We start from the raw sequence: 15,179 nt of genomic DNA on the forward strand, positions 1-15,179 counted from the left end.
GAACTGTGAAAAATGCAGACCAGATAATTTCTCTGTTGGGAGGCACCCGCCTTCCGTGACAATTCTCAGCTAAGCATGAAGACCAGGAAAGATGAGTGCCAGGAAGATAAACAACTTCTTTTCCTGAGGTGTTAAATTTACAAGAAAGTGTGAGAACAACTACAGAGGTGCCAAGAACACCAGTGACGCATTTTATGGGGGTGTTACTATTGTTCCTGTTCTGAAAGGAAGAGGGGAACAGACAAAGGGATAGGTTTCACCTTCTTAAGCAAAGCACATTTCTCAGTGTCAGTTAAAAACAATTATTTTCACTGCTAATACACAGTGGCACAGCAGAGCTGCAGGTTAATGCTGCACATTAGCTATCATTTTGGTTTGATTAGTAAAATGTATCTATCCCAAATCTGACCAAGCACCTCCCCTTCAGGGTGGCTCATCACATCTTCATGTGTAAAGACAATGCCAAAATGTATCTGTTATCAATATTACATAACCTGCTTCAGTGATCATACCACAATCAGATTATCTCTCAGTCAAGGACCTCAGTCAAAGAGTTCAGAGAAGAAAAAAGCAAGACAGATGCTGCTGTTGAGAAGTTTTCATAAAAATTGTAAAAGGTAAGGGGGAAAAGTTGCTGGTTTTCTCCAGCATTAACACTTTTCAAATGGAACGTTCTATTTGCTTCAATGTCAGCTCAAACTAGACATTGGAAATGAAGCCCTGGTCTTGCAGAAGGCAATAGAACTTTTTCCTTCTGATTTCAAGGAGGTTTCAGAGCTTGCTTGAGATTTTCCCCTCAAATTTCGAATAGATTCTTTTGTTGTTTAAGAACTTTAAGTTAGATGAAGCAGGCCAAGAATGATTTCAGGCTGTGGCAAAACTTGAATACATTTGGCTGTTACATTCAACTCTTCCCTTGTCTCAGCTCCATAATAATATATTGCTGTTGTTGATAAACATTAAGGGTGGGCTCCAGCATACACTGAGCAAGAAAAGATGAAGGGTGTTTCTTTGCTTTGTAATGGACACAATGAGGAAAGAAAACAGAACAACCTCCAACATATAATCTAATAAAAAAAAGTTTTCATAAACTATGCATATTTTTTTTCAGATTTACTACTGTAAAACAATTTAAAACTTCCAGATCTACCATTATCAAACTTCAGAGTCAGAATTGTCAACACAGAAACATTAGGAGGCTCACTTTTGAGTACTGACAATGGCATTTACAGGAATGAGAGACCTGAACTGGATGTAGGTGCTCATGAGACAAAATTCATTATGTATTTTGGCATGTAGCTCAACTGTGAATTAAACAGTAAGGATGCAGATGTCCACAAAAACAGTAACTGCAATGATATTTAGTTTCAAGGGGATCTATCATGAAAATGGTATTTACAAATGGTCTTTATTTTGTTTTCAAGGTCATGAAATTCCCTTGTCTCCTTGTCCATTTCCCCCCTCCACTCCTTAACCTCACCAAATGTTTGAGTATTCCTCTTGTAAATGCTTTTGGCAACTAACTCTGAAGGATACAAACTAATACACAGCGTGCTCTCAGAAGAACACAAGCAATTTCAGCAAGCAAACATTTTAACATTTTTCTGTTCTTCCTATCTAGCAATATGCTGTTTGCAAACAGTAGTATTGTTTGGACAAGCTTTCAATGTCCTTAAAGATACATCTGTAAGACAGGTAGTCACAATGGTCAAGAATATCTGATGGACCCTGAAGAAAATACACTTTAAAAATAATGTATGTCTTACCTGCTTATTCATAAGTATGTAGATAATGGGATTGCAAACAGTGCTGCTTTTTGCTAGGATGGAAGGTATGATGCTTGTAACTGGAGTCACGGCACCTGGCTTGCCAAATGTTGCAAGTAATGCTATAACCCCATATGGAATCCAGCACACCAGGTAACAGATAACTGTAGTGATCACCATGAACAGGACGTGGTATTCTCTTTTGCGGGCAGCATTCTTGTGGATTTTCCCAACCTAAGGAGAGGTTTAAAAAGAGATAAAATTTAACAAGCAGAGCTGTTGGATTGACTGCATGAGCAACCTGGGACTATTGGTCTTGGATCAGCAATAACAATCAACACTGTAGTTCCAGAAGCAAAAAAAAAATGCAAACCCAAAAGTGATTGAATGCAGTGAAAAGACTTTCATCATCTCCATCAGGCACTAGGGGAAGCTTTGCAGAGACCACATTGCACTCCAGTACAAACCAGAGCCCCAGTGGAGGTTGGAGCAAATATAGAAAGGTGTCAAAGCATCTAGTCCTAAACAGATGTTAAGTCATCTGCAGTTGCTTTTAAGGTATGGAATTTTGTGTAAATGTACCATGTTTTCATTCAAATTATGCCAGTACACAGAACTTGCTTGAGATGAAAAAGCTTTACATAGCACATCTGAACCACCAGAAGTATTTTCTGTAAAGGGTGTGGAAATAGCAGAGCAACACTGGGACTGTGCTTGGTATCTCTGTCCTTGGATCTTTTCAACATTAGATAAAGCCTCAGCTGGCCTGGCATAGTGTTAGCCATGGCCGTACTTGGAGTGGGAGACCAGAGAAGCCTTGCTGAATCACTTGATGAAGTTTTAAGTGGTAGGATTCATTCCTTCTAGACTATTTATTCCAGGTACTTAACCATTTTGGTAAAAGGACTTCACTCCTGATAATGATCAGAAACAGGTTTTTGTGCTCTTAAAAAAATGTGCTGAATGCTGATTCATTGTGGTTCATTTTTTGGGGGGGGGGGGGGGAATGGAGCAGAATTGGCTAAACAAGAAAAAGAGATGTAAATGGGCAGTTTCAAAGTGATGGTACAAGAATCTGTCTTGAAACCATGAATTTGCTAGTAGTTACAGTGTGTGGGAAAATCTGCTGTGGAAGTATTTATAATCTGTGCTTCAAAATTTATTCTCCTTTAACTTATTCTGGATTGAAGCATCATGCCCTTTGGGAGTCTAGAACTCTAAGATAAAGCTTTAACATTAAAATAACAGCCAACTTTTATTTTTAAGCCTTGGTGTGAATACATTTTTCTGTAGACAGCTACAGAATGCTCTTCCAGTATTTGAGCAGCTGAGTGCATTGGTGGCAACAGTGAGGAATGCTGATTCCCTAAAAATCAAAAGCAAACTCTGCAAGGAGGTTAATTTTGGAGACTCTCTCTCTGACTCTAGATGGAAACTCAGCACACTGGTCTCCTGAGGGTATAGTTGATTCCTCAGCTTTACCCCAGCATGTGTTTAGCCAACCCAGATGTGCCAGCAGGACTTCAGGAACTATTCAAATGCTTAAACTATATTGATTGAGCCTTGTACTCAGCCAAATTTAATTTATGTCCACTTGAAGGTCTTTTTGCCTCTTGAATGCAGCACTTGAGAGTAAATTGCACCCAGAGGAATTAAGCCCATGTAAAACTACAAACACAAATAAGCAAAAAAGCTGCTCTGTGTAATGGAACACATCCAAACTTTACTTAATCTAATAACAAAGAAAAAGTTTTAAATCAATAGATTTAAACTGATTCAGGTAAATGAATAGAGCACCGTTAAAGGTGGAAGTCACCAACCATCCCAGTCAAATGTCATTTGCTGTCGTCTGACACATACCTTGCCCATGCCAAGGAAATAGAGCTTTTCCTACCTCTTGGTAGTGTGGGTCTTTTTTTGCATAATGTATGTGTTTATGTATCAGACTGTGAGTTAAACACACATATAGTGACTGTATAAGGCAAAGTAATCTGGTTACAGTTTCTTTTAGTTCATTATGACTCCAGGTTTCTAGAGTGCTTGGTTCTATCTGGAGTTTCAATAGAAATGTTCCTGTAAATGAAACACACACTAACTTTGCCTGCCCAAAACTAGTAAGCATTTTTCCTGACTCTTTTTTAATGATTTTCCACAAAAAGGCAATAACAAAATAGTCTCTCCTTTCTGAGAAGACTTGGGACTACTTTTTTTATTAGACTGCAACCTGTTTATTTTATAATTACTTTAGCTTGAAAAAAGGATTAATAATAGATAATGGTTCAATCCTGTATTGCTTATTTGAACTAAATTTTTAATGACTAATGGGAAATTTCTCTGACTGATGAATCCAGGATCCCATGTGAGCTGCAGCTATGCTACAAATTAATTATTAACCCAGGAACGCAAAGCCCCAGTTAGCCATGGCATCCACAGCTGAAGTTCTTCAATAAACACAGAAGGATCAGGCAACACATTTTTCCTCTGTGTTTAGATACATATCTTGAAGAGTTTGCAAGAGTTTACCATCTGCACAGACGAAACAGAGACCATAAATGAAGGAAGGAAAGATGTCTAAAAGTAGAGTGGCTATGGATGTGATTTTGGCATGTATCCTTCCACTTTCTCATCTTTTGGTCATTTCCATAGGAAGGGAAGTTTTGAAAACATGTACCATATTTGTCCTCTCACTTTTGATTTCGTTGTCTTTGCAGTTTTGCAGCCTACCTTTAGAAGGTGTTACCTTTAAAATTTGTCTGTTTATAGGTACTGGAAGGCCTCCAGCAAAATATAACTCAGGTTCATGTAACCTACAGAAGGATTACACTTCTGCAGGAAAAAAAGCAGTAGACATTTTAACATTAAAATAATTCTATTTGTTATTTTAAAACTACTGAACAATTTACACAATTGCTACACTGTATTTTCAGTAGTCAAATGGAAATGCCTCCCTGGATATCCAGCTGGTAGAAGAGCATCAGATAGTGATGACAAAAAATAGATTTGAATAATATTCTAGAACAGCTGAGCTTGTGAATCTCTGTCTAAATGCAAACATACAGGGTATATATAATATGAATTTAAAATACTTAGAAGATCTAAACCACATTTTAAAGTGGCATAAGAAATACTGGCCAAAAATTGGGATCAGATTGTACTTATGTAGGATTTGCTGTAAATTCAGCTGTTTTCTCTGGAACAAAGATCATCTCCTGCCAAATTTAGCAATATAAAGGTTGCGAAACCACTATATTTAAAGAAAAGAAGATTGGGGGATTGGTTGTCGAGGGGTTTTTAAGGAGGAAATTGTGTTTCTCCTCTCCTTTTATCCTGGGAAGTAGCAGAAGTGTTTTGGTTTTTCAGAACTCAGCTGGAGGCAGCGAGAAGCAAGCTTGTCTAATCTCAGGCACTTAGCATAACAGTGGCACAGTTAGCTCTGGTCTGGATTTTCCCTGCAGCCATGCTGCATCTCACATATACCCAACTCTTTTTTCAAGTCAATCTGACACAAAAAATACCACTACTTAGATCACTGGGGCAGCATGCTGAGCCCATACATTAGATGTGACAGGCCACAGGGTGTGGGAGAAGCCAGGGTGAGGAGGCTGGCATGGTAGAAATGTCATCAGAAGGAGGACAAGTGACACATTGATTGGTTGACCTCAAAAGCTGCATCTGCAGCTGGCAAGATGTGGCAGATACATTACTCACCAAGTGATGGGCTGCATTGCTATTCCATGTTTTGGAAAAGATGAAAATGGGGAGCTCTGAGCAGAGCATAGAAAATTTCAACAGCACTGGTGAAAGTCTGGAGAGGTCATAAACCAAAGACAAAGGGACCTTACAATGTGGATATGGAGGGGGTTATTAAAAAGAGATGCAAAGAGCTTTTGATGTAACTGTGGAGATCGTTAGGTTGGAGATTAAAGAAAAGGATTCAAAATATCTGTTGTGACAGGTACTTTGTCAGGAGAGAGAAAAGCCTTTAAACTGGATGCAGGCAAATGTGTGGGCCTGTCACCACAAGGACCCACAGAAAAGGTATGACCTAGAGGAAGCTTGACTTCCTCTAAGAAGAACAAGTCTGTCTTAAAGAGAAAAGAGAATGGGTCTGCCTTTGCAGAAAACAAGTAAACCTTCCGAACACATAAACACTGTTGTACAGTGGTATGGGATAATAGGATAATAGGACTGTAGGATAAGAGGACTGTAGGTCATAGGAAATGATTTTAAGGTAACAGGTTCTGGTTACCCAATTTAGACATTGTGGCTGTCAGTCGAGACCTCATCACTGTCAAAGTCAATGAGTTCAGTCAGCCTGTTCCTGGAGGGAGAAACCATTTGGCAACCACAGCTGAGTCCATGGGATTTTGTCAGGCCAAACACTGGAGATTTCATGCCCAGACAAAAGAAGACAGCAGCCACCTGCCTCTGGTCAGGGGTTTTCTGCTTTAATTTTTTTTTTTTTAGCCATTAAATAGCTTCATATGGAGAAAAGCCCTGAGCAACTCCTAACCCAGGAGACAGCCTGCCCCTTCCTGTACTCCAAAGCCAAAAGTTTGACCTACTGCAGCCCCTTGCTCAGCTCTCTCTGGATTTATCTGGGTATGACTTATGGGATCAAGGGAACAGTGGTCACACTTACATCCACTCCGAAGAAGGTGCCAGGAAAGATCTGAATGGTTGTTCACAAAGATTTGAGGCAGCTGCAAGGCCCACAGTGCCAGAGGCACATGTACAGTCAGTCCATCATATTCCCATCACCCATAGGCAAGCTGGGGTTTTTTAATATGTAAGGCAAGGGAGCTGGGCCAAAGTTAGCTGTTAAGAAGGGGAAGCTTCAATTATGAAGATCTAACCTGACTGTTTTGAATTCCCTTGTGTTTTCTTTGTCACATTTACCCTAGTCTCTGCTCCTTACTTACTGTAGCTACATGCTTTTTTTCATAAAGCATTTCCTTCATATTTTAACTGCACCCATTTTCAGCTGTGAACATCTTGAAAGGTTGTGAAGAATATATGGCACCCCATCCATTCAACCACTAGATGGAGAGAATATGCACCATTCAGAGCCACTTCAAACAGGGGACATGTACATCATAACATCTTAGAAACCAGGGATCCTGTTTGTATGTTTTGTTCTTCAAGTTACTTTCTCTTTCTCCAGCTATTTATTAAGACAGAAAATAGTATCAGCTACTATACTCTGTGTACGTAAATAGTGGGTACTGCAAACATCCTTTATGTAGCTCACTCTAAACAAGCAATACGGAAACAGGGCACAAAGTGCTTTTTCATCACGGCTGACACATTATTCCTGGATCTGTATTTGTGCATCTTACACTCATATAAGCATGTTTACTACACTACTTCAGAAGTGCCCCGTGAAGAAAAGGCTATTTATGAGCAGCAGTGTTTGTTGCCACCAGCATCTTTCAGTATCAGCTATAAGTGCTTGTTTTGACATGATCAAGTATTCGACAGTACTACCAAAACCAGGCATAAGTAAAATATTCATTCCCATCTGAGGGAAGTCTGCCAATCTTTGAACATTTAGTCTGCTATGGCTTCTTGAAATGAACAGAAGGCATCTAGACTTTTTATGCAAAAGCTGCAGTAGAGGAAAAAGCTGGAAAAAGATCATTCTTCTTCCATCATGAACCAGTCAAGTAAGACAGCAAAAAGAAAAGAAAATCAGATATGGCCTCGTTTTACTGGTATGAACAAATTTCTACTAAACTTTGCAGTCAAACTAAGCAGTGACTGAAATGTCAGTTGTGATGAGCTTTCTCCTCTTCCATCTCTGTGGATTCTGTCCTCAGGCAAAACAAGGAAAAAAGGAGAAAAAAACCAACCACACCTCCAAAGCATGTAAAGCTCTAAATAGCTGTAGGAAACATACTCTCCAAGTAATCTATTTCTCAGTGTGAGCTACCCCAGATCCAGTACTGTACAGATTAATAATAAGGGGGATTAAATACTTTGTTGTTTAAAATAGTCAATCCTGGAAAGAGAGAGTTCACTGGCTTAAAAAATAAATGCCTCCTTTGTTAGCAGTTAGGTGGCTCAGTTCAAAATAAGTGAACACTGAAGATAAGTATTGTCCTGTGGAAATGGAGAATGAACAGAAACATCTGTTTTGGGTCATCTTAGAATTCAATGGGCCTTGACTCTACAAAGCATTTACACTTATATATTCAGTGAGCAAACTGAGATTTAAACATGCACATGAGCATTTTGCTCAGCTGGGGCCACATAATGAGGTAATAGCAACAAATACAGAAGGCAGAAGCCATAAAACCACACAAGGGGCCGTATAGCTAATTATTTTATGTCACTGTTAAGTGTAGGAATTTAAGTCCACAGGAAGGATATTTTATCAGCTGAAAACTGGTTTTATTGTAAATTTTTGTTATTGAAATGGGAATTAGCTGCCTTAATGCCTCAAGGTGAAGTGATGCTTAAATACAAAATTCACAGCTTTGTACAGTGCCCTTAAAGCATAACTGCTATTGATGCTAAAATCATGCCAAGTTCTATGGCTGACTTAAGGAACACCATAATCCTCTTAGATGCAGGACTTTTTTTCTACTGCTAAAGGGCTTTTAGCAGCAATTTGACTATCACAGTGAACACATTCCCATATATTAAACAAGGAGCTCATGGTGTCGCTCTCATCATTGATAATTCATGTTTTAGCCTGACCTTCTTTATTCATTGTGGATTTTCTAGCATCAGTGAGCATGAGAAGATTAAAGGTGTCAAGGCTTGCTATCACTGGGTTGCATTAACAGTTCGGTTTTAGAAAGAGAAGCTCATTGGATATACTCTTAAAAGGATCATCAAAGTCCAACTCCTGCCCTTGCACAGGGCAGCTCCAATAATCACACCATATGACTGACAGCATTGTCAAACACTAAGTTTTGGAAATTCAACAAGTCCAAATGCCAGGTGCTGCACACAGGTTGGGGAAATCTCAAAAATTACTGCAGACTGAGAAAAGTCCTTGAGACCATCCCTGCAGAAAAGGAATTCAGGGTTCTCACTGATGAAAATCTGGATGTAAGCTGGCAATGTGCTCTCAGCCCAGAAGGCCCAAATACATCCTGGGCTGCATTAAAAGAGGACTGGACAGCAGCTTGGGGGAGGTGATTTTCCTCCTCTACTCTGTCCTCCTGAGAGCCTACCTGGAGTGCTGCATCCAGCCCTGGAGTCCTTAACACAAGGAAGATGTGAATCCATATTATAACATTCCTACATGTGTTGCTGCTCTGCAACACAACTTGCCATTATAAAGGTGGAAAGTGATGAGATTGCTTTCAGAAAATCAAGGCAGTACTTTAGTTTAAAATTCCTCCTCTTGAGAAGCTTGCCAACAAATTATATTTTTAACCAATAATTTAATAACCAACTTCTGGTTTGGGTTAGGGTTTTTGTTGCTGTTGTTTTAAAAACATTTGTGATGGCTTTGACTGACTGAACAGCCCAGCTGACAATAAAGGAAAAGAAAAATGAAAAGAAAATTAAAGCTGACTTTGATGTATTTTGCATTGAAGAATTTCTGAAGCAGGAAGGGAAAATATCAGACCCTAATTCCTTCTTGGTTTCTATGTTCTTTCTTCCAAAGACAGCAAAAGGTAGAATGTGTATATGCAACATCACTAATAAAGTTGAACTCTTCAACAACAGGTGAACTCACAGGTGTAAAATCTCTTTCCAGGTTTCTTTCTATGTTACTTTATGCTAAACAATATGCTACCATCTACATAGAAAATGCACTGCACACTTTCCTGCACCTAAAGGAAAAATATTTTCTATCAATGACAAAAAATAACATTTTGGAATATGTATATACATATATTTGTATTTATGCAAAAACATATACACACCACACACTATATATCTTACAAATATATATACACACATTCTATACACACACACACATACATATTTCCATAATTATGTGAAAATTTTTACACCAGAATCATCCAAGTTTGGAGAAGAAAGTTAGGAAAAAGCAAGTTGTGATGAAAGTATTACTCACTGCACTCTTTACCTCGTGAATTAAATTAGCCACAACCTTTTCTACTCTAAATATCAATACTTGGAATCTGGGGTGTGAATTTAAAAAGTGTTAGGGTAATGTTTTCCCTGAAAATGGAGCTTGGCTATTCCCCTAGGTACATTTTGATATGTAAGCTCCCACTCACATTTAATGCTACCTTTCACCAGGCTAGCATATGTGGGTGAGAACTCCAGCTTTGCTTTCCTCTGGATTGGTAGCTGCACTCCTAATTGTAACCACAGTTACCCTTTCTCCTGGGAAGAGGGTGGACTTTCCCACACTTTACTGAGGGATCCCCTCCCACTTTCCTGAAAATTTCTGCTGACATAAAGCAAGGAATCATTAAGGATGTGCGAGTATGCTTTTGATATGTAGCTATTTATATTTAAATAAGCCTAATAGGTGGGCATGGATCCGCTTGTCAAATCCTATAGACCCTAAAAGAATATAAATATAAAGTGTTTTCAATGCTCTCATCTAAGTGGCATCTTGAAAAATACAGGAATCATGCCAAAAATACCCTGAAAATGTTCTCTTCCAGATGCTTTCCCTCAAATTCTAATACACTTGCCATGGCACAGGTGTATTCAGAAAAAAACAAAACAAAACCAAGAGACTCTGAGAAGTCTGTAAGTCTTCAATTCTTCTCCTCTCACCAGGACCCTTAATACCCTCCTGGTTTTAAATCCCACTCTACAGCATATAATCCTTTTTTCAACAGAGAATGACGAACTGGACATAGAAATTAATGTAAATAGCTAACTTAGACAAATTAAATTTAATCAGTAAGACTGAAGCTCAGGTGTACACACTTTTTTCCTTGGGAGAGGGGTACTCAGGACTGTGTTGCACCTGAAGAAGTTATGTGTCCCTAGCTCTCACTCTGATAGGTGACAGGGTAAGCAAGGGAAGTTGGCTTAGTGAGTTGTACCTAGACTGGTGTTCATAAACATTTATTTATCTTCACACACAAAAAAGGAAGATAAATTCCTTTTCTGTAGCTTGTGGATTACAGACAGTCAGACAGTCCTTTATAAATTATGTAAAATCAGTGGCTACTGGAAATAACCAGAGCATGAAGTACTTTGGCTGATTTTTACATCTACCTAGAATAAGCACAGTTAATAAAAACCAAACCAAAACCTACCCAACAAAAAAATTCCTTTTTTTTTTTTGAAAGTTTCATTCCTACCCCCACAAAACAAATTTTTAAAAAAATTCCATTGGAACTGGGTATTCATAACATTAGACCAAAATTTGACATTACAAGGTGAAGGCAGCATAAAAGAATCTAAGAAAAAGATCAGGAAATAGGTATGGAAAGAATAAATAATTAGACATTAAGTAAGTAAAATCCATTCTGTAGCATATATGTGGCATTTTCTAGTGATTTGTCCAGAGAGGCTTTTCTAGTCTGGTCCTACAGGCACTGCTTTTTTGATGCTGCCTTTCCCACTGGCACTTGCAGCCTTTTGGGAGAACCATCATGCTTCAGTCTGGGAACATCTACTCTGTCTACCCATCCAATGGTACCTTGAGGATCGCCCCAAAGCAGCATTCCTCTTTACATCAGGGTCCACCAAGAAAGGGAAGGCAGTGGGCTTGTTCAGCCTCTTGGTTGGAATGAACACACTCTGTCAGAAACGTTTTCTAAAGAGGAGGGCATTCACTGTGGGCAGCCAGACATTGCTTCACTGGAAACAAGATGTAGGAAACTGCGTGGGAGCGACTCCTCCAAGCCTGCAGCACTCGGAATCATCATGCCTTCAGAAAACTGATATGGATCTATTTGCATAGATCCATAAACTCCATTTTTAGGAACCTCATAAAGGAATTTAAAACATGCCATTCCCAAAAGTGACAGAAGAAAAAAGGGTGTAAATAATGGGAAAGACTTTGAAGATGTCAGGTATAGCATAATACAGCTAGTAGGCAGCAATATGACATGGAAAGAAATGGACAAGAGAAACAAGTCCCAGAGTTTGAAAGAATTGACCAGAGTTTATCCATGCCCAGTACTCTGAGACATGCAAGATCCAGCATTTATATGTTCTGACCATAGCTTGTGATATGCAGCATGCCATGTAAAAACACACTATGACTCCTACATAATACAGAAAAGATGGGCAGTTGTGTTTAGATACTATTCCTTGTTAGAATTTTGAACAAAACTAACAAAAATAAGATGCTTTCTTGTATAACTCAAAACATTCTAATTTTCCAAATGCTTAGAAATGCTCAAATGGATGAGCTCGTTGAGAGACTTCGAATTTCTACCCCCTATATTCTCACTGATGGAAGAGAGGATCTGTGGAAGCAACGATGCTTGAAAACTTGTAAGTTCTAGATACATATGGCTGAGGCAGGGATATAAATGCCATTTTTTCTTTATTTCAGTTTTACACCAAATTATGGCCTAAAGTGGAGCCAACTAGATGTCTTCCCTGCAGAGTCAGCATCATCATTAGAAAATAGAGCAAAAAACCAGATGTATGTTTGGGGCTTTTCTAGGAAAATGTCTCTGAATTTTACCAGCATACATGATTGTTCTACTCCAGATTAAAGCATTTTTTCCCTTTGTCTATCTTCTGAAGTTAAACATAATATTTGAAAAGAAAACAAAGTACATGTTTTCTAATGCAAGAGAAACACTGAAATATGCATCCCAGAGTACAATAAGCATGCCATAAAATACTCTCCAAGTGAAAACAAACACCAAACGTGAAAGAGTCAGCAAAGTTTCGGGTTATAGTTGTTGTTACATATTCACAAATCTGGCATTCTGAAAGTTTATATTACTTTGTCAGATGCACATTAAAATAAATAGCAGCTGGTGGAGACAAAGGACTGAATTTCTCTGCTTTCCTACAATTTCATTTCCATGTTATCATAAACTACTCTAGTACCATGCATTTCCTGTTACTGTGATGAAGTGGTTTTACTATCCTTGTAAATAAATATTAGGAATTCCATGAATTTTAATGCATTTAAAATCTTACAGCCAGAGGGCTTGGAGAATTCTCAAGGGATTTGATGTTGTCCTTCATTCCCCCTTCCCCTATGTGCACTAAACGCAGGACAAATACTCCTCAATCAGCCTGAAATTTACGGTCTCATAGAAAGATATTTCATACCCCCGAACAACCTTCTCCATGATTTCAACATTTTAGTAACATCTTATCTAGACCTTAATTTCTAGAAAATGTTACTTTGTGTTTTTCCATTAGTGTAAGGGCACGCAACCACAAGTCACAACTGCTTCTCTTTAGTAGCAGTGTTTTTACATTTGAAAACTATTCACATAGCAAAATATGCATATCCTGGTTTAACAAAACCAAGCAGACAGAACAGAGCGCAACCAAGGTCAGGTGTTCCACACCTCTGCTCATCTGTCCCAAAATCCTGTTTGCAAAGGTATCATGTTCCCAAAACCACACATTGTTTGGGACTCTCTATTAAAATTAGATCCCAAATTAGACTTTACTGATTCCCAGACTGTGTTTTTTCATCTTGCACGATTTCTCATTGTGCAAAACCCTGCACTTGCATTGACCAATCCTGATGTTTACTGAGTTTTAATCATAGACCAATATCATTAATGAAGGTGCTGAAAGCACGTGACAGATTCTATGAAATGGACACCTTAAAGGGAATCCTCTAGGACAGTATTTACCTAGTTGCTAAGGGCATGTCATGTGCAAAGAACTTGAGCTGTATCACAACTAACTTCCCTTTTATCCTCTAGACCACGTTACCTGTCAAAATGTGAGTATAGTTGATTCTGGCCAACTTTTGAGCAACTTATATTGGCAGCTCCAATTCAGAATATTCAACGACAAAGACATCAAAGCCTATTTAGAGTAGGGAGAGGAAGAAGAAACTTTAAAAAACACCTCCTACCTCCTGTTTGGTGCTGCCAAACTGTGACTTAATGGGGTGTCCATAGAAAGGAAGTAAGTAGAAAAGTACAGGTAGTGGATCATTACAAAACAAAACTCTTTAGCTAATGTTTCTGCAGTAAATGGCTAGTCTGATGGATAGAAAAGAAGGCTTTTCTCTTATGAATCCTATTAAGGATTAGTAGGCCACTACTAAGCCTGTTAATGCTGAGTAAGTGTTAAAATTGTCCATAGCACAGAGCACTCATCTGAGAAGTGGGGATCTACTGAGCATTTCCTGCGGACTTTGCAGCAGGCTACCAATGGTCCTCACTGAAATGAAGCTCACCAAGCTTGCTTAAAGGCAGGTCAGTGATTTTTATAGAGTCACCATCACCACTTAAGGAAGAAGTGACAGTTTTATAGCACTAAAAGCCTAGCTGGCAGCTTACTGGCATTTCTAGGAGAAAGCCAGGCATTTGTAAAAGTGATGAGCTGTGTTAACTTTACCAGACTTAGACAAATCCCTGTCATTTCTCTGTAGAAAGAGCACAATACAGATAGTGCTGACACAGGATTGTAAAGTATACTGATGCTGAATTGTACTGTTGATAGAGAAAATAAATAGATTACACATTAAAAAGAAGATGTGCAACTTCGCAAAACTTGGTTAGCTGGCAAGCTCCATTTCATTTTTATATGTGAACTGTAATCATGTATAAAGTAAAACACATCTTCCTGATAGGCATACTTACTTTGGAAGAAAACACTGAAAAACATCAGTAGCCCATCAGTTATATTGGCTTTGATACTACAAATTCTTTTGAATCCTGACAGGTCTGAGCCTGTAAAAGAGTATTATTATAGCAAAGAAACAATTTCAGTAAGAAAAAGACCAAAATAACCTCTTAGAAGATGACTGGGATACAAGATACCTTTGGTTTGGAACTTTTCTTCTAAATAAGACTGGTTTTCCCTGAAATTTGTTTCTCATTTGTTGAAGGAGAGCAGTATAGCAAACAGAGCTGGATTGTTGTTACTCTGCTGCTGTACAAAAGGTAGCATTTTTTAAATTATTTCTTCAGGTAGCACAGAATTCTGGGTTATAGGGGAATGTTGTATTAGACACATCTACAACAATACTTATACATTACAGTAATACATTATAACAGGATACACAATACAACAATACTTCTATATTACAGCAATACATTACAACTTATACATTATAACAGTTACATTACACCAGCATCTATCTCTACTTGTTGAGGTGGTCATAATGCAAAGTAAATACCTCAAATGTCCCAAAACAAAGGCCTCAAATGTCTCATTATTGCTTGTTGGTGGCTCACCTACTTCCAGGTGTCTTGACTGCAGATAATCAGGTCCAGACCTCCTTGTGGCTTCCACCTGCCACTCTCAGCCCCACCAACACCACCTCCCCCACTCCCTCCCCCTGGGTCACCGTAAACC

The 15,179-nt window shown here is 38.6% G+C and overlaps 1 protein-coding gene across 1 annotated transcript in view; it reads right to left on the minus strand.

Annotated features, from left to right (window-relative positions):
* Positions 1-15,179, minus strand: part of LOC102033201 (pinopsin-like) — a 75,001-nt gene that overhangs the window by 19,482 nt on the left and 40,340 nt on the right. The window contains exon 3 of the mRNA XM_031056226.1: positions 1,767-2,000. Coding sequence (XP_030912086.1) covers positions 1,767-2,000 — 234 coding nt within the window. The remainder of the gene's footprint in view (positions 1-1,766; positions 2,001-15,179) is intronic.

The sequence above is a fragment of the Geospiza fortis genome, unplaced genomic scaffold (assembly GCF_000277835.1).
Source record: "Geospiza fortis unplaced genomic scaffold, GeoFor_1.0 scaffold192, whole genome shotgun sequence".
In the NCBI taxonomy this organism is placed as follows: domain Eukaryota; kingdom Metazoa; phylum Chordata; class Aves; order Passeriformes; family Thraupidae; genus Geospiza; species Geospiza fortis.